A 21,856-nucleotide genomic window follows, 5' to 3' on the forward strand; every position below is an offset into this window, starting at 1 on the left:
AATCCTTCTATGTCCTCCACTGCACCACAAAGAAAGGGGGTCCAGACTCTCCTTCCAAGAGCCAACCCTACTTCCTGGCTCCCACACCCCCCTCCTTCACTACAGGAGGGTGGCAAAGGATTTATAACCCACCTCTTTCTTCCAGTTGCCATGGAGACCAACCCCAGTCCTTTCATTAATTCTCGTACTGGGAACATCTCTCTAACGCAGGAGGAATGAAGGGGGCTTAGCCTAAACACGCCAGTGGCAGTGCTGGGGAAGGGGGTGGCGGTCAAACAGAGCGCGGAGGACTGGTGGCCTTGACGGCAGCAGTGGAATCAGGTCGAGGGACAAAGGCTAAATTCAGCCGCGGTTCAAGCCCTTCTGTTTGCCAACGACTGGCGACCAGACCCTGCGGCACACCGCTGGGCTGGAGAAGGGCGCAAGCCGGGAGACGACGAGACGCAGCAGCACGGCGGGGCTCGGGGGCGCGAGGCGGCTCCCGGGAGAGTTCTGGGGCCTGGAGCGCCTACCTGTGCACCCCGGTGGAAGGGGGCGCAGACCCCTCCACCAACGCGCCTATTGGACGGCGCCGCCATCACTCTGTGTTCAGCAACACCGCCTTCTCCTCTGCCCAGCCCGGATCCCCTCCCTTGCCGTCCTCCGCCCCGCCCCGAGCCTTTCATTGGGCGGAGGCGCGGTCGATCCGCCTCGAATCAGGCAGCCGATTGGACAAGAGGCCTTCGGGCCGCCCCCAGCTTGTTTGGATTGGCTTGCTGCGTGTTGGCGCAACGGAAGAGGCGGCCTGCTGAGGGTGTTCTTCTGCTCTGGCTGGATTGCCGCGGAGGAGGCGACGAGGGCACTGGCGTTGGGGGCTGGCTCGGTCGGCAGCGGTTCCTCCTGCGGATGGGAGCGGGCCGGCTCGGCGCGCCCATGGAGCGCCACTGGGGGGTCGCCGCCACCTCCGCCTCGTCGGTCCGGGAGCCGGCGCCCGGCGGCCCCGATGGGCGGCGGCGGGAGCCACTGCGGCGCCGGGCGAACAGCGCGTCGGCTCCCGCCGTCGGGGCCTCGGCTTCGGCGGAGGGCGTAAGGCGGGACCGGCCCGGCTCTTACAGCGGCGCTACGTCGGCCTCCCGTCAGCGCGTCGAAAGCCTCAGGAAGAAGCGGCCGCGTAAGTGCCCGGCGGGCCGCCCTAGCGTTTCGCCCTGCCCCCTTCCGGCCCGGTCGCCGTTTTTCCCGCGCGGAGACAGTGCCCCCGCTCGGTGGTCCCAGGTTGGTGCTGGGCTGACATCTGGCTGGAGGCCTCGGGTCCCCCAACGCCGGAGGCTGCGTGTTCGGCCCCGTCCGGCCTCGCGCGTCTGCTTCTCGGTTGTCCGAGTGTAGCGTCCGTACCCAGGACCTTTTCTCCCTCCCGGTTCTTAGTTCCTTGTGCATTCTTCGGCCGAGAATCGCATTATTTTTTTCCTCGGGAAGACTTCTTTTGACCCATTTTCACCACCTCTCCTCCCCCCTCAAGTCGTTTGAATCCCCAGTGTCTGTCTTCCGTGGATTTCCAGAGCTGCAAGACGTTGCATCCTTTTTACCTGGAGATTTTGGGCTCAAGGAAAATGGTTGAGTTGCTGCAAGCCTAAAACTGGATTCCGTGTTGTGTATACTAAGCTTTGTCTGCTTTTCTTCCCATGAGAATTCGGGTCTTGTCTCACCCAGATTATCGCCTCTATTTTCTTTCCATCTCTTTACTGATACTCACGATTCAGTACTGTAGCATTCTGGGCATTAAGCCTTTCTCTTTTGAGGGAAAACGACTTCTCGCCTTGGCGGTTGCACATGCTCTTCCCAGAGAATCGGTTTTATTATCAGGTTTTATTTTCTGCATTGTGATCTAGTCCAGATATTTTCTTCTCTTTACAGGTCTTCAGTTTGGGTCCTCCTTCAAACAGCCATTGCAACTCTTGAAAGTATCCACTGCCTTGATACTCTAATATGAGTTTTACGATATAATAACATTTTACATGTGGCTATATATATTTTTTCTTGTCGTTGCCAGATTCCTATTTCAGGAAATCAGCTTGTTTTAAATGTAGATTATGAGAGTAAGAAAGTGGCAGGATGAGTGTGAGGTCGTTTTTTTAAAAATTATTATTATTTTTTACTTTATTTTTTTATACAGCAGGTCCTTATTGGTCATCAGTTTTATACACATCAGTGTATACATGTCAATCCCAATCGCCCAATTCATCACAACCCCCACCCCCACCCCCCCGGGTGTGAGGTCTTTATTGGATAGTCTTGTACCTCAGCCCAACAACCCAGTTGCTTTACTTTTATATGATTTGGATGATTAAATATTAAATACACCCCTATTTTGCTGTGAAAAGTTTGAGAGTTTTAATTCTTTTGTCTTTTCCTATGTTCTTGAAAGAGAATGGGAAAAGAGATGATCTGCTCTCAACCTATACCGTTTTTAGAGCCTGGTTCCTGTTTTGAGAAGCACCTGATTTTTAAGAAATGCAAAACATTAGTTCCTTCGTGGTTTTGTACTGCCTCATTAGAGATGGATGTAAATTCCAGAGATTCAGTAAAAAGAATCACAGCCATGTAGCCAGCTCTTCGTGACCACTGGCCATGAAGATTCTAAGTATTGTAATTTCGGTGTTTGCCACCAGTCAGGCACTCTTAAAAATTTTTTTTCATGTACTCTTCTAAGAGCTTTAATAAACTCATTAGTCCTTATAAAAGTCATGAAAAGCTATCTCTTAGATAATGAGAACTAAAGAAATAAATAAGGTATTGTTTTCTTTCCATTTGTTCTTTCTGTACTGTCCAGGGGTATACCTGTTGGAGAGGCAGTGTATTGATTGTGTATTGACCAAAGAATATACTTTGGTCTTAACTTTGAGGGAATTCAATAAAGATTTAATCTTTGTATTTTTTATTGGGAGAGTTGGGTTGGTGCCACCTTTCTTTTGTTAGGAAACCTCATTCTGATATCATTACACTACTTATCTTAAGGTAGGAGACTGGAGCTGTTCAGTTTATCTTAGGAATTGTGGGCCCTGATTATAGTCATGTTCTGCCACACACGTTCCCTAGAGCAGTGTGATTCCCAAACCTGTCCCCACCTCAGACTTAACACATCATAGTCATTAGGGATGAGGCTAGGCATGTGTGTCTAAGAAGTTCTTCAAAAGTTTTAGATTAGCTGGAGTATGTCTCATAGGTCTGAGAGAAATACCAAATAAAGATTGGTTTAAAATGATGGTAACGATGATGCTTACGTGTTCATGTTAGACACTGTGCCAAATACTTTATAAACATTTAAGTCTTGCAGTTATCCTCTGAGGTGGGTGTTTGTTATACCCAGCTTCCAGATTAGGCAACAGGCTCAGTGAAATTTTCTCTTTCTCCAAGGGCATATAGTGAGTTAGTAATGGAACTGTGTTTTGATTCTAGGTGTCTGACTTCAGACCCGGCATTTCTTGACTTTCCACATCTTGGAAGGTACATGTGATGTAGTTCAGAGTAGTGGTTCTCACATGGAATCACTCTTCTGAGTGATTAAAAAAAACAACCCTCAGATCTGCAGAGGGGTCTAAAAACGTGTTTTAATTTTTAAAATTTTATTGAGGGATTATTACATACAGTAAAATGTACAGTTTTTACAAACGTAACAAGAGAACATTACATGCATGTAACATGTAACAAGAAAACATACATTTTAATCTAGGGCCCCAGATGTGCAGGAGGTGTGGGAACTCTGGGATCACAGTGCTTCATGGCAGTGCCGGGGGATGAGCTGGATCTTTGAAGGTGACTCCCAAGCATATTTTAGCACTCCAGGGAAAGCTTGGGGACATGCTGATTTTGGACTCATGCCAATCATGGAATTTCCTTAACCTCCATTAGTCTAGAAAATAAAGCTTTTGTTTGTAGCTTGATAATACTAATCTAGAAAATAGTTAGCTTTTCCTTGGTATTTGGGGCAGCATCAGTGTTGCCAGAATGGAACTGGTGCTGGGAGGTTGCCTTTTATCAGGTGCAGTGTTTCATCTTCAGTTAGGGAATTAGGAAGGGCTGCCCACTGGGAGCTCAAGAAAAAAGTTAGATTTCTATTGCTTTGTAGCCCATTTTTGAGGGACAGAATAGGAGAGGGTGCTTTTAACCTATTGTTTTATCAACTTTAAACCTAAATGAAATAAAAGTAAACACGGCTCCTCTTCTTTGATGAATAATGAATATAAAGCATTAAGCATAACCTAAAAATAATATTATGCAGCTTGTAAAATTAAGTATGTTATTTTAGGGGCTCATGTATGAATTGTGCATTTAGATAGTATGACTGTTGAGTGTTGGCATCACTGCCTTCTGTATATCTGAGGAGACCATTAGCAAGGGGGATGTATGGTATTAAAAATATTTTGCTTAAACACATGTTAAAAGGAGAGATAAGGACCAAGATAATAGCCTGTAGGTTGTTTGAGAATACCTTATCAGGCAGTCATATAGCAGAATAGCTGTTTTGTCTGGTTATTTAAAAGAGCAGTGAGGTTCCTTGGGCTTAAATTTATAACCTTGGGAGCGCTTTTCAGGTTCATAATTTGTGGTATCTTTATCTTCAGGCACTGTTCTTTCTCAGTTAATATTCTTTTTCAATTTTTGTCAGCAAGGTGGACTAGGATATGAAAACCCTTTATAATGGCTTAAAGTTTGCTTTCTGAAAGTGAAAGCTATCTTGCAGTTTTTAGTAGCATATTAAGTTTTGTATGTTTATATTTCTTTTCTTAAAAAATAAATTTTATTTATTTATTTATGGCTGTGTTTGGTCTTTGTTGCTGTGCGCGGGCTTCCTCTAGTTGCGGTGAGTGGGGGCTACTCTTTCGTTGCGGTGCGTGGGATTCTCACTGTGGTGGCTTCTCTTGTTGCGGAACATGGGCATTAGGCGTGCAGGCTTCAGTGGTTGCAGCACGCGGGCTCAGTAGTTGTAGCGCATGGGCTTAGTTGCTCTGCGGCATGTGGGATCTTCCAGGACCAGGGCTCACACCTGTGTCCCCTGCATTGGCAGGCGGATCCTTAACCACTGCGCCACCAGGGAAGCCCTCTTTATATTTCTTGGATGTAAAATTTATTATTGAGTCTGCTGGTTTTATAGTAGGTAGTATTTTATAAGTATCTGGTCCCTGAGTTAAACTATTTTGGGAATATTTATTGAGGTCTGTCTTTTAAAAAGTATTTATTTATTTATTTGGCTGCACTGGGTCTTTCTTAGTTGCAGCACGCGGGGTCTTTGGTGTCACGTGCGAGCAGGATCTTTTTAGTTGCGGCATGCGGACTTTTTAGTTGTGGCACGTGGGATCTAGTTCCCTGACCAGGGATTGAGCCCGGACCCTCTGCACTGGGAGCTCAGAGTCTTAACCACTGGACCACCAGGGAAGTCCCGAGGTCTGTCTTTTAATATGAGGCCAAAGATCGCTGCCTAGACCAGTCTAGGGATTTGAGTTTGCAGTATTTTAACCACATGTGGTCTGGTGTAAAGATACAATTCATAATGTTGGAAAATTGAGTACACTTTTATAAACCATATATTTCTCATTGGAAAGCATTTCAGTTGTTGAGACCTATTATGAGACAGTGTGCTATTGATGATTTTACATAAATCTGTGAGGGAAATTTAAATTCTTTCTAGAAATGTGTCCTAAGTCAAGTGTACATTGTCTAGGTGGAGTACCTTAGAGGAAATATATCAGGAAATATGCTGAAGGCTGAAAACAGACTAAAATATCTGTGAAAATTAATGGAAAGACTCACTAATCAGAAGTGATAAAATAGGCCTTCTATTAGTGAGATAGGAATGTGAGGGCATAGCAAAAGTTCCTTGACTTTCCATGACTTTTCCTGCCAGAAACACATAGTGGTTTTTTTTTAATTTATTTATTTTGGCTGCATTGGGTCTTTGTTGCTGTGCGCAGGCTTTCTCTAGTTGCGGTGAGTGGGGGCTACTCTTCGTTGTGGTGCACGGGCTTCTCATTGCGGTGGTTTCTTTTGTTGCTGAGCACGGGCTTCAGTAGTTGTGGCACGCGGGGTAAGAGCGCAGGCTCAGTAGTTGTGGTGCACAGGCTTAGTTGCTCCACGGCATGTGGGGTCTTACCGGACCAGGGTTCGAACCTGTGTCCCCTCTATTGGCGGGCGGATTCTTAACACTGCGCCACCAGGGAAGTGCCACACATAGTATTTTGAATAAGAATTGGAAGGCTTATTCTAGTAGTCATCATGTCATAGTATATGGGGCAGTCTGTCAGTTATTGATAGGAATCTAAACGCCCTTTGATAGGCTGAATGTTTAGAAATAACAGAATTGTATGGCCTGAGATATTATCAGAGAGCATGCATCTAATGGACCTCCCATGTCTTTCATTGTCTCTCAGATCTTGGATATGTAAATGTTTGATTAACGAAAAAATCCAGAAGCTACTAAAGGATATAATAAGGCTATTTACTCTTTCAGCCTTAGGCTCCTTATTTTTCCTTATATATTGTTGGTCCTCTTTATTTAAGGTATGTAAATTTTATTAAACTACTTTTACTTAAAAAAATATTTAACCCAAGAATATGTATTTTGTGCTGTTAAGTTTGTATAGATACTGGTTAAAAGATACTTTTATTTTTATTTATTTATTTATTTTTTTTTTGCGGTACGCGGGCCTCTCGCTGTTGTGGCCTCTCCCGTTGCAGAGCACAGGCTCCGGACGCGCAGGCTCAGCAGCCATGGCTCACGGGCCCAGCCGCTCCGCGGCATGTGGGATCTTCCTGGACCGGGGCATGAACCCGTATCCCCTGCATCGGCAGGCAGACTCTCAACCACTGCGCCACCAGGGAAGCCCAAAAGATACTTTTAAAAGGACTTAGGAAATCTGAGTTTGAGTCCCACTTCTGCCTTTTCTTGACTGTGACCTTGGGCTCTTTTGCACTTAAGTTTCTTTTTCTTTAATTCTTTTTTTTTTTTCTTTTTGCGGTATGCGGGCCTCTCACTGTTGTGGCCTCTCCCGTTGCGGAGCACAGGCTCCAGACGTGCAGGCTCAGCGGCCATGGCTCATGGGTCCAGCCGCTCCGCGGCATGTGGAATCTTCCCGGACCGGGGCACGAACCCGTGTCCCCTGCATCGGCAGGCGGACTCTCAACCACTGCGCCACCAGGGAAGCCCTCTTTCATTCTTTTTTTAAAAAAAAAATTATTTATTTATTTGGCTGTGCCAGGTCTTAGTTGCGGCATGCGGTATCTTTTTTTTTTTTTAGTTGTGGCTTGTGGGATCTTTAGTTGCGGCATGCAAACTCTTAGTTGCGGCATGTGGGATCTAATTTCCTGACCAGGGATCGAACCTGGGCCCCCGGCGTTGGGAATGCGGAGCCTTAGTCCCTGGACCACCAGGGAAGTCCCTGCACTTCAGTTTCTTAATCTGTAAAGTGGGGTGATTACCATGCATGGTTATTGTAAACATTAAATAAACTCGTGCAGTAAAGTGCTTGGCTGTTAATAGATGCACATTTAAAACATAATAGCCATAAACTAATGTTTCAACTTTTTAATCTATGGAAAGGGGAGTAAGGCTTAATTTGTTTTAAGCATTACAGTCTTCCATTGGTCTTAGATATGTCCAAAACTTCAGATTCCAATCCTGTTGATTAGATATATTTGTTGGTAGAGTGCTGTGTCTCTTCTTTGCTCTCCACAAGGTTGGCATCATCTTAAAGTTGATGGTTAAAAGAATGGCGCTGTTAGTAGGAAAATAGGAATTGAATCTCCTTACTTCAGTCATATCCAGCACTGTTGATTGCATTAGTGAAGAAACTTTTTATTCTTCCAGTCAGGGCCAGACTTCATGACTCACGCCAGGTTGAGTTAGTCCCTCATCACTGGAAATGGAGTTTCTTGGTGTTTAAAAAAAAAAAAAAATCAGGGCTCTCATTCTGACTGAGGTGGAATAGTTGTTGGGGAGTCAGCTACAGTGTTCTTTTTAGAATTGCATTGACATTGTTAGATTAATTTGGGGGAGAATTGACACTTCAATAGTATTTAGTTTTCCTTCCTGGAACATGATATATCTTCCCACTATTATGTCTTTCAGTACACCATTTTAATAGCAATCATGGATATTTAGTATTAGATTTATTTATAAATACTTTATGGTTTTTGTTATGCATGACATTTTTTTCACGTCATTTTCTTGCTGGATTTTGCTTATAACATAGGAAAAGCTATTGGTATTTGTATTCTTTTTTGGTGTGTCCAGTTATTAAAAAAATTTTTTTATTTTGTTGGCTTAATTCTCTTAATTTTTATTTTTTGGAGTGTATTGAGATAATCATGGTTTTTCTCCTTCAGTGAACTAATGTAAGCAAACCTCCTTAATTGGAGTTTTAATGTGAAAACCATCCTTGCGTTCCAAAGAATCCCTGTTGGCCATGGTGTATTATTTTTATTGCACAACTGGATTCTGTTGTTTAATAATTTAATATTTTTGCATTTGTTTTGTGAGACACTTCTTTTCTACTTTTGATATGAAGTTAGAATGACTTGGGAATCTTTCTAGATTTTTTTATGCCCTAGAAGCTCTTAATGGTTTGCCTGGAAACCATTAGGGCCTGGTGCTTATTTGTTGTTGTTTGGGTGGTAGGTCTTTGACCTCTTTTTAAAAATTTTCAGTGCTTTTGATTTGTGTTTTTTACCTCATTTTGAGCCACTTTTTTATTTTCTAGCTAACCCTCTGTTTAGTGTACATTTTAAATTCACTGTTACAAAGTTGTAAATTGGCTTATTTGTAGTTTCTGGTCGTGTACGTTCATCTTCTTTGATCTTTTTTTTTTTTGAGAAAAGTTACATCTTCCTTTTTCTTAGATACACTTACCAGAAATTTGTCTGTTTTAATGGCTTTTTCAAAGCTTGATTTTACTGATCAGCTTGTGGCTTTGTTCATGATGATGTTTTTCTAATTTCATTTACATCTTGCTTTCATCTTTAATAACTTCCTTCTGCTTATTTTGGGTCTGCTTTATTTTTCTAGCATTTCAAATTGTATGTGACATTCCCTTTTATTCAGGCTTCCTTCTTTATGAATACATTTGATAAACATTTAAGGCTAGAAGTTCCCTTTGAGTCCCACCTTGGGTAGACATCCTATTCCTTTTGCTATATAGTGTTCTCATTGTCATTCATTAAAAAATAAATTGTTTTGATCTCATCTTCAGTTTCAGAGTTAATAGAAATGAGTTTGAAGATTTCCAGGTGGATAGACTTATTTCCTTGTGTCTGTTGGATTAATTTCTTATTTTGAGGTATTGTGGAAAGTGAATGTGGTTTGGTTTTGTTCTTTGGAATTTGAGGTTCTGCTGATTTGTAGATTTGTCCGTTTCTCCTTGTTTTTAATATTTTTTGAAGCATATGTCAGGATCATATCAATTATAGTTTTATATGCACATGACATAATTTCTTTTTGTCCTCTTATAATGCTTTTTGTTTGTTTGAATTCTTTTCAGTCTGCTAGTATTGTGTTTGCTTTCTGTTAACATTTGCTTAATAAAGTGGAGTAACATTGTCCAGGCATTTGTTTTGCTTACCCAAATTCAACTATATAAATGTGGCAAAGCATGGTGACAGTGACTACTCACCGATTTAGTCAGTGAATATATATTGGGTTGGCCAAAAAGTTCGTTCGGGTTCTTGTAAGATGTTACAGAAACCTGAATGAACTTTTTGGCCAACCCAGTAATTGTGAGCGAGCTTAGGGATGGTAGATCACTGTTTGGAGGGGCACCTCTTATAATGTAAGCCCTTGATAAATGCAGTATTGGTCTTGAAACATAAGGCTTGACTTTTACTATATCATGTTTCCTAAATGTAAGTCAACTGTTTTGTCAGTCTCCAGTGAGGTGCTTAAGATTTTGATTTATTCATTTTTGACTGAATGCCGTTTTCATCTTAAAGAATCCAGCTCCCCTTTATGATGGGACTCTGTTGTGGGTGTTTTACCGTTTATTTACCTTCAGTCTACTTGTATTATCTTGTTTTAGATGTATCTTTTTATATAAGCATATAGCTGAATTTTCTCTTCAGTCTGGAAGAGAAATTTGACGTGTCTGTGATTACTGATATGTTTGCATTCATTCCTGTCATTTTTTGTTTTGTATTTACTATACTTTTTTTCCTCTTTGTTTTTTTGTTTTCCAGTACGCGGGCCTGTCACTCCTGTGGCCTCTCCCGTTGCGGAGCACAGGCTCCGGACGCGCAGGCTCAGCGGCCATGGCTCACTGGCCCAGCCGCTCCGCGGCATGTGGGATCTTCCCAGACCGGGGCACGAACCCGTGTCCCCTGCATCGGCAGGCGGACTCTAAACCACTGCGCCACCAGGGAAGCCCTCCTCTTTGTTTTTGAACTGATTTTTTCCCCCTGGTTGTTTGAAGGTCATATGTTCATTTTCTCTTTTTTTGGAGTTGCCTGTAAATTTTTTTAAAAATTTATTTATTTAAATTTATTTTTGGCTGTGCTGGATCTTCGTAGCTGCACGGGCTTTCTCTAGTGGCAGCGAGCGGGGGCTACTCTTCATTGTGGTGTGCGGCCTTCTCATTGTGGTGACTTGTTGCACAGCATGTGCTCTAGGCACGTGGGCTTCAGTAGTTGTGGCACACGGGCTCAGTAGTTGTGGCTCGCGGGCTCTAGACCACAGGCTCAGTAGTTGTGGTGCACGGGCTTAGTTGCTCCGCAGCATGTGGGATCTTCCTGGACCAGGGCTCGAACCCATGTCCCCTGCATTGGCAGGTGGATTCTTAACTACTGCGCCACCAGGGAACCCCAACCTGTAAATTTTTAATGCATTTAAACCATCACTTCTTTATTCTTGTTTAGAAATAATCAGAATCTTTATCTTCCGTTCCCCAATGAGACAGAGCTGCTGCTTGCTTTGACTTCCCTCTCCTTTCTCTTCCCTCTTCGACTTCCTATGTTGAAATCATGTAAGTATTTTAGTTGCAGATTGCTTATTTTCCTAAAAGTCAGCGTGTATTGCTTCCTGTGCTTATCATTGTTTATATAGCTCATATCTTCTTGGGTGCTTTAAAAAATTATATTGGAGTGCATCTACTAATTATGTCAGAGAAGGTCTTTGAATAGTAAATGTTGAGCTCTTTCATGTGTAGAAATGTCTTTCTCTTGCACTCCCATTTGAAAGCTGATTTGGCTGGATATGAGTTTCAAATTGTTTTCCTTATAACTTTGCCAGTGCGCTATTGTCTTCTAGCATCTGTGTTACTGATGAAAAGTCTAATTTTACCTTTATGTGATTTATGTATCTTTGTAGGAATTCACTTTTTTCCTTTGGGAGTTTTTAGGGATTTCCTGAAATTTCAATAGGATGTGACTATACATCTCCCCTTTCTACACTTATTAATTTTATTTCAAGCCAATTATTCCTGTCTTCCCCTATCTCCCCCAGAAAATTTCTAGAACTCATATAACACAGATGTTGGACTTTCTGGTTCTGTGTTCTATATATCTACCTTTCTTTCATACTCAAGAGGCATTTTGGGAGAGTTTCTTAGTTTTATTTTCCATTTGTTTTTTCTGTGCCCATTTTGTTATTAAATGTATCTGTGGAGCTTTATTTTGGAAATAAATATTTCTCCTTTTTTTCTATTATAAAAGTGTCTTTATTGGATACAATTTACATACAATAAAATATATCCATTTAAAGTGTATAGTTCCATACATTTTGACAGATATATACACCCATGAAGCTCCCCTCTTGCCCCCAACAATTAAGATTTGGGTTATTACAGAAAGTTTTCTCCTGCCCCTGTATAGTCCTTCCCTCTCTCACTCCCCCAGCCAGTGATCTGCTATCAGATACAGAAATGATTAGCTTGCATTTTCTAGAGTTGCATATAATGGACTCATATAGTATGTAGCCTTTTGTGCCAAGCTTTTTTCACTCAGCCTGTTTTTGAGAGTCACCTATGTTAAGTATATTGGTGTGTCGCCCCCCCCTGCGCCCCACCCCCTGCCCCGCTCTTTTTGGTTTTGAAAGCTTGTCCCACAACCCCCAACTAGGAAATTAACATTGATACAGCTCACAGACCTTGTTTAGATTTAACCAGTTTTACATAAACTCTTGTATGTGTGTATTTAGTTCTATATAATTTTGTCACATGTGTAGATTCTTAACAGCCACAACCACAGCTGGCAATCATTTCTTAATTTCTAATTTTTCTTTATGGTAGCTTATTCATTTTTAAAATTAATTTTTTTATTGAAGTATAGTTGATTTACAATAGCTTATTCATTTTACATTTAAATATCCTCCTTACCTTGGAGGATATTTATGATTCTTTTAAAGCCTCCTCTTTGTTCCTGCAACTCTTTCTTTAGATGTTAACTTCTTGGTTTTGTGGTGTTGATTTTTCCCTTTTGGTGATTCTGGTTTATAAAGTGATCATCTCTGGTTTAAGGATTGCTATTCTCCTGTCAGTGGCTGCAGTGTCTGTTTACCAGTCTGTCAGGATGGATTGTAGGGGAGAGATGGGAAATACGGCCAGATGTGGGGGCTCCCCACTTCTTCTGGGTAACAGCAGCTACGTGGATGTGTACTGATGCTTGGGCTCAAGTGCCTGTGCCCAGTGAAGACTTTGCCTCTTTGGAGGAGGGGGAGGGGAGTGTCTGGCCTGTCCAGTTGTGCCAAGTGTATTTCCCCACCATATCACTATGACTGCACCAGAGCCTGCTTCTGTTTGCCCATGGCAGCTACCCCATCGACAGCTTGGATGGAGCACCCATCTGCTCCCCGCACCTTCATAGCTGCTCCCAATTTTTATAGCATTTCTCTTTTCAGGGTTCTGGACAGTTATTGCCTCTATCAACCTCATTCTGCTGATGGTATCACTTCTTGTTTCTCAGAATTATTTTAGAAAATAGTAAGTTTATATCTTTAGTCATTTCTAGGATTTAAGGTGGGAGGAGAAGGCATGTATAGCTAATGCAGTTTATCTTGATCCAGTCTCCTTAAGCCATTTTTTGGGATGGATTTTTTTTTTTTTTTTAGCTCCTCCGCATAGTATGCGGGATCCTAGTTCCCCTACCAGGGATCAAATCTGCGTCCCCTGCATTGGAAGCGCAGGAGTCTTAACCACTGGACCGCCAGGGAAGTCCTGGGATGGATTTTTTGGGATGGATTTTTGGGGAACGGGTATTAACTTTGAAACACCTGTTCCACTGATGGCCATTGAAACCTGATGGATTGGTTGATATCAGGGTTTGAGAGAAATTGACCACTGGAGCTTATATGTTACATAGGGTTGGGAATTTCCTCTAGCCCTAGTTTGAATACTAAACCAAAGCTCTGAAAAGTCTCAACATTTCTGTAAGGCAAGGGCAAGGATGAAGATTTTCATTCTCAATCTTTTTTTTCAGAGTTGAGGTTAATGGGTAGTCATTTTGCTGTTTTTTAATATTTCTCAGTGCAGTTTGGGCTTGTCTAAGAGGATTGTGTTGGCTTAACATTGTGATATTTTTCTTCTTGATCTTTGTATTCTTTTTTTAAGATTTGTTTCCAGATTAGACAGAATCATATTTCTTCTCCCAAAACCCTTTTTGTGTATATAGTTCTTGGAAACCTCAAGGTATGAAATAAATTGTTAATCTAATAAGTGTAAATTTAGTTTTCAGAAAAAAAGCTGTTCTCACTTTTTTTTCCTTCCTCATTTAGTTTTTCCTTGGTTTGGCTTGGATATTGGTGGGACCCTGGTCAAGCTGGTTTATTTTGAACCCAAAGACATCACTGCTGAAGAAGAAGAGGAAGAAGTGGAAAGTCTTAAAAGCATTCGAAAGTACCTGACCTCCAATGTGGCTTATGGGTCCACGGGTATTCGGGACGTGCACCTGGAGCTGAAGGATCTGACTCTGTGTGGACGCAAAGGCAATCTGCACTTTATACGCTTTCCCACTCATGACATGCCTGCTTTTATTCAAATGGGCAGAGATAAAAACTTCTCGAGTCTCCACACTGTCTTTTGTGCCACTGGAGGTGGAGCGTACAAATTTGAGCAGGATTTTCTCACAGTATGCATTTTTTAGCTTATATACAATTTATGGTAATCTGATTGTTAAAAATAATACCAATAGCAAGTGGTGGAATCATTTCCATCTCTAATGGAACTTGAATTTTCTTGAGTCAAGTTAAGATTAAATATCAATTAGTGATAGGAGTTGCCATCTAGAGATTGTTGTATAGTTTACTTTTTGCCCAATTCAGATGAGTTGATGAGAATCAGAAGCACTAACAGCATAGCATTTTGTTGTTCTTTTAGTATGAAAAAATAGTAAAGCTGTAATAAGCACAGGAAGGAACTACCAGTGAGGAACAATATCATTGTCTTGAACAATGTGATTGAAAAATAATTTAAAAAATTAATGTCATTTCATGTTATAAAATTGTTTCCAACGTTATCTACCACATAATTTTTCTTATCCCCCTCATTTGTTTCTTGGCAATTTTACTATTTAGAAATATGAGGAACTCTGGTCCAAAGCAGTGTTTTTCAGGCCTCAGGGTTAGTCAGAGATGGTTGACAGCAGAGTCTGCTCTCCCCAAATGCCTTTTGATGTGTCCTGAGCTGCACACTTGTTAACAGGAGTCTGGATAGTAGGCGGAGTGCCAGTGGGCCCTTGATTTTGTTTTCATTCAGTGAACACTGTGTGTAAGGCCTTGAGGCTAGGTCATTTGAGGGTGGATGTGGGGGTAGATGGGAGAATTGATAGGCGAATTGGTCAAGGCTCTGACCTTCAGAGTGCAGTGTAGATTTAAAATATCTTCAGTGACCATGTTTTTAATGCCACCAATGAGAATGTTATTACAGAGATTCTGCCTTTGCCTATGTTGTTTTTCATTTTCTCCCTGCCCCCAGCCTTGCGTGTCATTGTATGATTTGTGACTTTGTCTTTCTTTGTCCTCTATCTTCTTTCTCCCATAGCTGACCATAACCATAATATAGAATTGACATGAATTTTAAAACTGGTTTTGCATTCTTTGCTTGAATTTTCCTTGGTTGTTGGTTTTCAGTGGTTTCTTTTCTACCTGTGAGTAAACGGGAGGGTAGGAGGAGAGGAGGTCCCCCTCCTTTGCGGTCACAGTGGACTCTGGATTATAACTGATAGGTAGAGGAGAAAACCTCTCGATTTCTGGGACCCTGTAGAGATGCCTTTGGAACATGTTTGAATACCATTTGGGCTGTTACTGGAGGTTGTGTGCTGTGTGCTAATCCAAGGAGAGGTGCAGAGTAGATTTTAGACTTTAGGGATTGGCTCTTAGGCTGTTGGGATTTCTCATCTGTATGCACCAGTCCTTGAAAACTGTGGGAAAATGAAATGCCTAACAAATCCTGTTTGTGCATCTGGAGTAACTATTATCTAATAAACCACAGTGAAGTATTTTTAAAAATATGGAGTTTACCCTGTTTCTTTTTTAATGTGAATCAGATTTCCTCACATTGTATCGAGTTTGCTTGTGGGTGCAACACATACATTATGAGTAACTTGAGTTAGTGAAATAACTTACGTATTTGGTCATCTGACTGTCAATTAGGCTGGGATTCATTAGGATTAATAGCACAGCAGGGTACTTCAGGTAACATGAATTATGGGAAAGATAAAAGGAGGTATTGGTTTGACATACAATGGCAGAAAACTACTTTTATTCCAGTAGGCTACCAGTGTAAAATGATTTTGCTTTGACATGAAGATGCTGGCACTTGAGATTCAAGTGTCAGGAAATCAGAATTGAATTCATTGTGGCAGGGAGGGCATGGGCAGATAAAATAAGGACAGTGATGAACGTTTTCAAGGGCTTGGGTTTCCTCAGAGGAGTAATTTAATATTCGTAATTAGGGATTGCTTAAGGATTAAGATGAAGTTACCTATTAACTTCCATCTCCTTTGGATCAAAGTAAATTGAGTATAATGTAATCAAATGAGAGTTGAATTAAAGGGGGAGGACTTGCAGGGCTAAACTTGGTTTTGAACAGAAATAGGTTCTTTAGGGGGTTGAGGCATCTTTGTATTTGTCACATATATTGAGTAGGTAGATAATGCTGGTAGCATTCAAATGGGTTAGAAGTTCATAGAGTAAAAAGTGAAAGTTGTTTTATATCATCTCTGCAAAGTTACCACAGTTAAAAGTTTATGTATCTTTTTAGTTTTTCTGTGCATGACTGTGTATGACACATACACGTGCATATAAATATGGTTTTAAAATAAGGCAAATTGGATCATGTTGTATAAAATATTTCTCAGCTTGTTTTGTATTTTTTTTGACTAAAAACATGTCTTGGAGTTCTTCCCACTTCAATTCTTAATTGAATAAAGATCCTCTTCATTCTCGGGACTTCCCTGGCGGTCCAGTGGTGAAGACTGCACTTCCACTGTAGGGGGCACGGGTTCGATCCCTGGTCGGGGAAGTAACATCCTGCATGCTTTGCGGCGCGGCCAAAAAAAACCAAAAAGTATATATATTGATATATATGTATGTTTGTATAAAGATCCTCTTCATTCTTAATTGCTATACAGTGTTCCATAATATGAATAATAATTTAATTATCCCTTTATTAATTATTTAAATGAAATTAAGTTGATAACAGTGTTTTAAATTTTGATTCTGCTAAACTCCCCCCATCCCTTGAGGCTGTAATCAGTTTAAATAGTGAAGTATTTTACTTTCTAATTGGATACTTTCAGTCCTTTGGCTGCAGATTATTAATAATAAAGTGTGGCCTACTTTGATACTGCTCTATAGCCTTGAAGATGGTCTTTGGAAGGTAGATGTTGGATTCCTTGTGGCTCCTGCCATGTGTTTCCAGCTCCTTGCATCGTTTAGACTTCTTAGAGTCTGCTTTCTGATGGGGCTGTGCCTTCAGCTGTGCTCCTGCCTCATGGTCCCCGTAAGCAGACATCTTGTTTTCTGCTTGGGTTTTGGCACATTTCTCCAGCTGCTGCGGTGGTTTGAATGTATTGGGTCTGTGGGAGCAGAATTCTGTCTTGTCAGTCCATCCCTGTATTTGTTGTCTCCAGATCTGTTTTGTAAAGCAAGCACAAATAGTACACATCCATGAGCACTTTTATGGTTTGTCTTATGTAGAGGGGAATGCCTTATTAAACAGAGTTTTTATTTCTGCTTGGCTTGTTAAAAAAATCTGAATACATTTTTATTTCATTACAGATAGGTGATCTTCAGCTTTGCAAACTTGATGAACTAGATTGCTTAATAAAAGGAATTTTATACATTGACTCAGTTGGATTCAATGGACGGTCACAGTGCTATTACTTTGAAAACCCTGCTGATTCCGAAAAATGTCAGAAGTTACCATTTGATTTGAGAAATCCATACCCTCTGCTCCTGGTGAACATTGGCTCTGGGGTTAGCATCTTAGCAGTATATTCCAAAGATAATTATAAGCGGGTCACAGGTACCAGGTATGTCTTTTATATAAAGGTCATTGTTTATTCTTGATATCATAATGGGTTAAAACTGAGTTTTCAGGTACTGCATGTAAGAACATCTTCAAGAACCTGTTAAAATTATGTGAAAGGTATGTTTCTCTGGGGTTGTGCAAGCAAATATTGTTTCTCTTTGGAAATTCTGATTTCATGATCTACTTTTCTTTAATCTCTATTGCTGAAGATTTCACTACCATAGTTTCATAAAACATCTCATCAGCAGACTCATTGAGCCCAAGGTCCCTGCCCTCAGATAGTGTTATGATGTGCATATACCATAAAGTAACCAAAGCTACTAGGTAGCATTTATAAGGAGAAGGCAAGGCAAGATCCCAGCTTTGAACTAGTTTAGATTTTACATGTATCCACACATACACATGGCCAGGGGATGTCGTGAGATCTAGAAGTTGAGGTACTGAGCAGTAGAAAAATGTTTGGGGGAGGGTAGTCTGAAAAGGGAGGATTAGGTGGCAGATGAGAATGAATACCTTTTGGTTTAAGGATCAACGATCACTTGAGGAAAAACAGGAGCTGGGGATTGGGATAAACAAGTTTTTGAACAGGTGTCAGTTAAAGAATGAGAGGAGTAATTTTGGGAGAGAAAACACATTCATGGAGGAGTTCTAGTCGGGTAAGGGGGGCTGATGACCCAGGGTGACAAGATGCTTGGATGAGGATGACTCGGGGCTTGCACTTGGAGAGAGAAAGGGAAGAGGTACCACCATGGCCCTGGTGGGCTGATCTGCACCTGAGGCTCCTAGCATTCAGCAGGTGCCCAGACTGCATTGGGGACATGGGTAAAGAAGCGGGCCCTGTGTTTTGCTGCTTTGCTTGGCTTATGTGAATATGGTATCTTCAAGGCGTCCATTAGACACTTTATTTTTATCTTTTCACAGACTTCTTTCCTACTTAGTGGCATCTGTATGATTGGGATGGGGCAAGAGTGGGTTGATACATGAATATGGTTTTGGATTCATAAATATTACCTTCCTATTCTTATTTTGAAAAGTGTTATAATACTATGTTTGTTTTTAATCACAGTCTTGGAGGAGGAACGTTTTTTGGTCTTTGCTGTCTTCTTACTGGCTGTACCACATTTGAAGAAGCTCTTGAAATGGCATCACGTGGAGATAGCACCAAAGTGGATAAACTAGTACGAGACATTTATGGAGGGGACTATGAGAGGTTTGGACTGCCAGGCTGGGCTGTGGCTTCAAGGTAAGGGAAAGGGACGTGTGTGCTCTAAGAAATACAAGGTAATACAGTGGAATATTATCAGCCATAAAGAAGAACAAAATAATGCCATTTGCAGCAACATGGGTGGATGGACCTAGAGATTCTTATACTGAGTGAAGTAAGTCAGACAGAGGAGGACAAATACCATGTGATATCACTTTATATATGGAATCTTAAAAAAGGCTACAAATGAACTTATCTACAAAACCAAAATAGAGTTACAGATGTAGAAAATAAACTTATGGTTACGGTGGGGGGGTAAGGGATGGGGGAGGAAGAATTGGAAGATTGGGATTGACACATACACACTACTATATATAAAACAGATGACTAATAAGGACCTACTGTATAGCACAGGGAACTCTATTCAATACTCTGTAATGGCCTATATGGGAAAAGAATCTAAAAAAGAGTGGCCATATTTATTTGTGTAACAGATTCACTTTGCTGTACACCTGAAACTACCACAGCATTTTAAATCATTTATACCCTAATTAAAAAAAAATACAGGAATAAAATATTAAGTATTGGGTATATCTTTTACCCTTTAAATAGCTTTACATACTATGAAGTCACCTGTTTAAAGTGTGCAATTTAGTAGTTTCTAGTATATTTATAGAATTCTGCAGCCATCTTCATAATACAATTTTGAAACATTTTAATCATTCCAGAAAGAAACTTTGTATCTGTTAGCTGTCACTCTCCATTCCCCCACCCACAGTCCCTAGTAAACACGAGTCTATTTTCTGTCTCTCTATGGCATCATACAATATGTGATTTTTGTGACTGGGTTCTTTCACTCAGCATAGTATTTTCAAGGTTCATCCATGTAGTAGCATGAATCAGTACTTTGTTCCTTTTTACTACAGAATAATATTCTTTGTATGGATATACAATGTTGTATTTATCCATTTATCAGTTGATTATCTTTTGGGTTGCTTCAACTCTTTGGTTTATTATGAATAATGGGGCTATAAACATTCATGTACAAGTCTTTGTGTGGACATATGTTTTTAATTCTCTTGGGTATATACCTAGGAGTGGAATTGCTGGGTCATATGGTAACTCAGTGTTTAATCTTTTGAGGAACTGTCAAACTGTTGTCCAAAGTGGCTGTACCATTTTACAGTTTCACCAGCAGTATATAAGAGTTTAAATTTCTCTACATCCTTGCCAATACTTGTTATTGTCTGTTTTTTGGGTTTTAATTGCCTTAATAGGTGTAAGGGGATCTCTCATTTTGATTTGCACTTCCCTGATGACTGATGGTGTTGAACATCTTTTAATATACTTACTGGCTCTTTATTTTCTTTGGAGAAATGTCTGTTCAAGTCTTTGCTCATTTTTTAGTTGGATTCTTTGTCTTTTTATTATTGAATTGTAAGAATTCTTATATATTTTGGATACAGGTCCTTTATCAAGTATATAATTTGCAAATATTTTCTCCTAGTCTTTTGGTTGTCTTTTCACTTCTTGATGGTGGCCTTTGCAGCATAGAAGTTTTAAATTTTGATGAACTCATTCTTATCTATCTTCTCTCTCATCACTTGTGCTTTTGATGTCATGTATAAGAAATCATTGCCTAACCTAAGATCATGAAGACTGACTTCTGTATTTTTTTCTAAGCATTTTATAGTTTTAGCTCTTACATTTAGGTCTATGATCCATTTTGAGTTCATTTTTGTGTGTGGTGTGAGGTAGAGGTTCAGATTCATTCTTTTGCATGTGGCTATATAGGATATATAGTTGTCCCAGCACCATTTGTTGGATAGACTATTATTTCCCCATTGAATTCTCTCAGCCCCTTTGTTGAAAATCACTTGACCATAAATGTATGGGTTTATTTTTGGACTCTCATTTCTATTGCATTGATCTGTATTTCTATCCTTATGCCAGTACCACATTGCTTTGATTACTGTAGCTTTGTAGTACTAAGTTTTGAGACTGAGAAGAGTGAGTCCTTCAACTTAATCTTCTTTTTCAAGATTATTTTGGCTAACCTGGGTCCCTTGACATTCCATGTGAATTTTAGGATCAGCTTGTTGATAATCTGCACTAAAAGGCAACTGGGATTTTGACAGGGATTGTGTTGAGTCTGTTAGGTCACTTTGGAAAGTATTGCCATCCTAACACTATCAGGTCTTCTGATCCAAGAAGATAGAATGTCTTTCCATTTAGATCATTGCTGTCATTTACCAATGTTTTGTAGTTTTCAGTGTACAAGTGTTATTCTCTTGTTAAATATATTCCTAAGCATTTTAGTCTCTTTGATGCTATTATAAATGGAATTGTTTTCTTACTTTCATTTTTGGATTGTTTAGAAATACAGTTGCTTTTTTGTGTATTGGGGCACATGGTTTTTAATAATAGAAAAGGCACTCATATACATGTTTGTTTACTAATTTTAGGTACTTTGTAAATGCTGTAGATTTAATTTTCTGTGTTTGTAGCATCTGCTCAATGATAATCAGTTCCTTTTCTGATTGGTTGGGTTTGTGATCAGGTCATAGTTATTTATATATCAATTCTGCTGGTCAGGTACTTTGAAATACCCGATCTTCTAGGGAAATCTGAAACTCTTAAATAGTTTACTCAAGGACTCAGCTGTCAGATAAAGCAGTTTACCAGATGTGAATGTGACCATTTAGCTGAGTGGAACAGCTGTGCAGTTGGGGGCGAATTGCTAATTGAGGCATCTTCCTGAAATTTAGCCTGGTTGCAGAAGGAGCATGGTGCCTTCTATGGATCTGAATATGCAGATACGTGGCGCCAAAGCTAGATTTCAGTGGAAACCACAGGGAAAGCCATTTGCTCATTCAGAATGCTTGGGGTGTGGGAATTCCCTGGCAGTCCAGTGGTTAGGAGTCCGAGCTTCCACTGCAGGGGCCATGGGTTTGATCCCTGGCCAGGGAACTAAGATCCCACAAGCCATGCAGCGTGACCAAAAATAAAATAAAATAAAAGTTCATTAAAAAAAATATTTGAGGAAAAAACTGAAAACTAAACCAAACTAAAATTCTTTGTCCTATTATTTAAAAAAAAAAGAATGCTTGAGTTCTTGAAGTTGCATTTCTGTTTGAGCAGATGCTCTGTTATTTTGTAATAAAATGTTTGA

General features: G+C 40.5%; 1 protein-coding gene across 3 annotated transcripts in view; it reads left to right on the forward strand.

Annotated features, from left to right (window-relative positions):
- Positions 1 to 529: 529 nt before the first annotated feature.
- The window catches only part of PANK2 (pantothenate kinase 2), a 28,160-nt gene continuing 6,833 nt past the window's right edge, over positions 530 to 21,856 (forward strand). Inside the window, exons 1-4 of one of the 3 annotated variants that reach the window (XM_029219671.1) lie at positions 530 to 1,150; positions 13,724 to 14,076; positions 17,228 to 17,481; positions 18,547 to 18,723. In XM_029219671.1, coding sequence (XP_029075504.1) covers positions 886 to 1,150; positions 13,724 to 14,076; positions 17,228 to 17,481; positions 18,547 to 18,723 — 1,049 coding nt within the window. In that variant the 5' untranslated portion in view covers positions 530 to 885. Of the gene's footprint in view, positions 1,151 to 13,723; positions 14,077 to 17,227; positions 17,482 to 18,546; positions 18,724 to 21,856 lie in introns of those variants that run through there. The other 2 variants (XM_029219673.1, XM_029219672.1) reach the window with 2 other exon arrangements.

Source organism: Monodon monoceros, unplaced genomic scaffold, assembly GCF_005190385.1.
Source record: "Monodon monoceros isolate NGI ecotype Baffin Bay Population unplaced genomic scaffold, NGI_Narwhal_1 Super_Scaffold_13, whole genome shotgun sequence".
In the NCBI taxonomy this organism is placed as follows: domain Eukaryota; kingdom Metazoa; phylum Chordata; class Mammalia; order Artiodactyla; family Monodontidae; genus Monodon; species Monodon monoceros.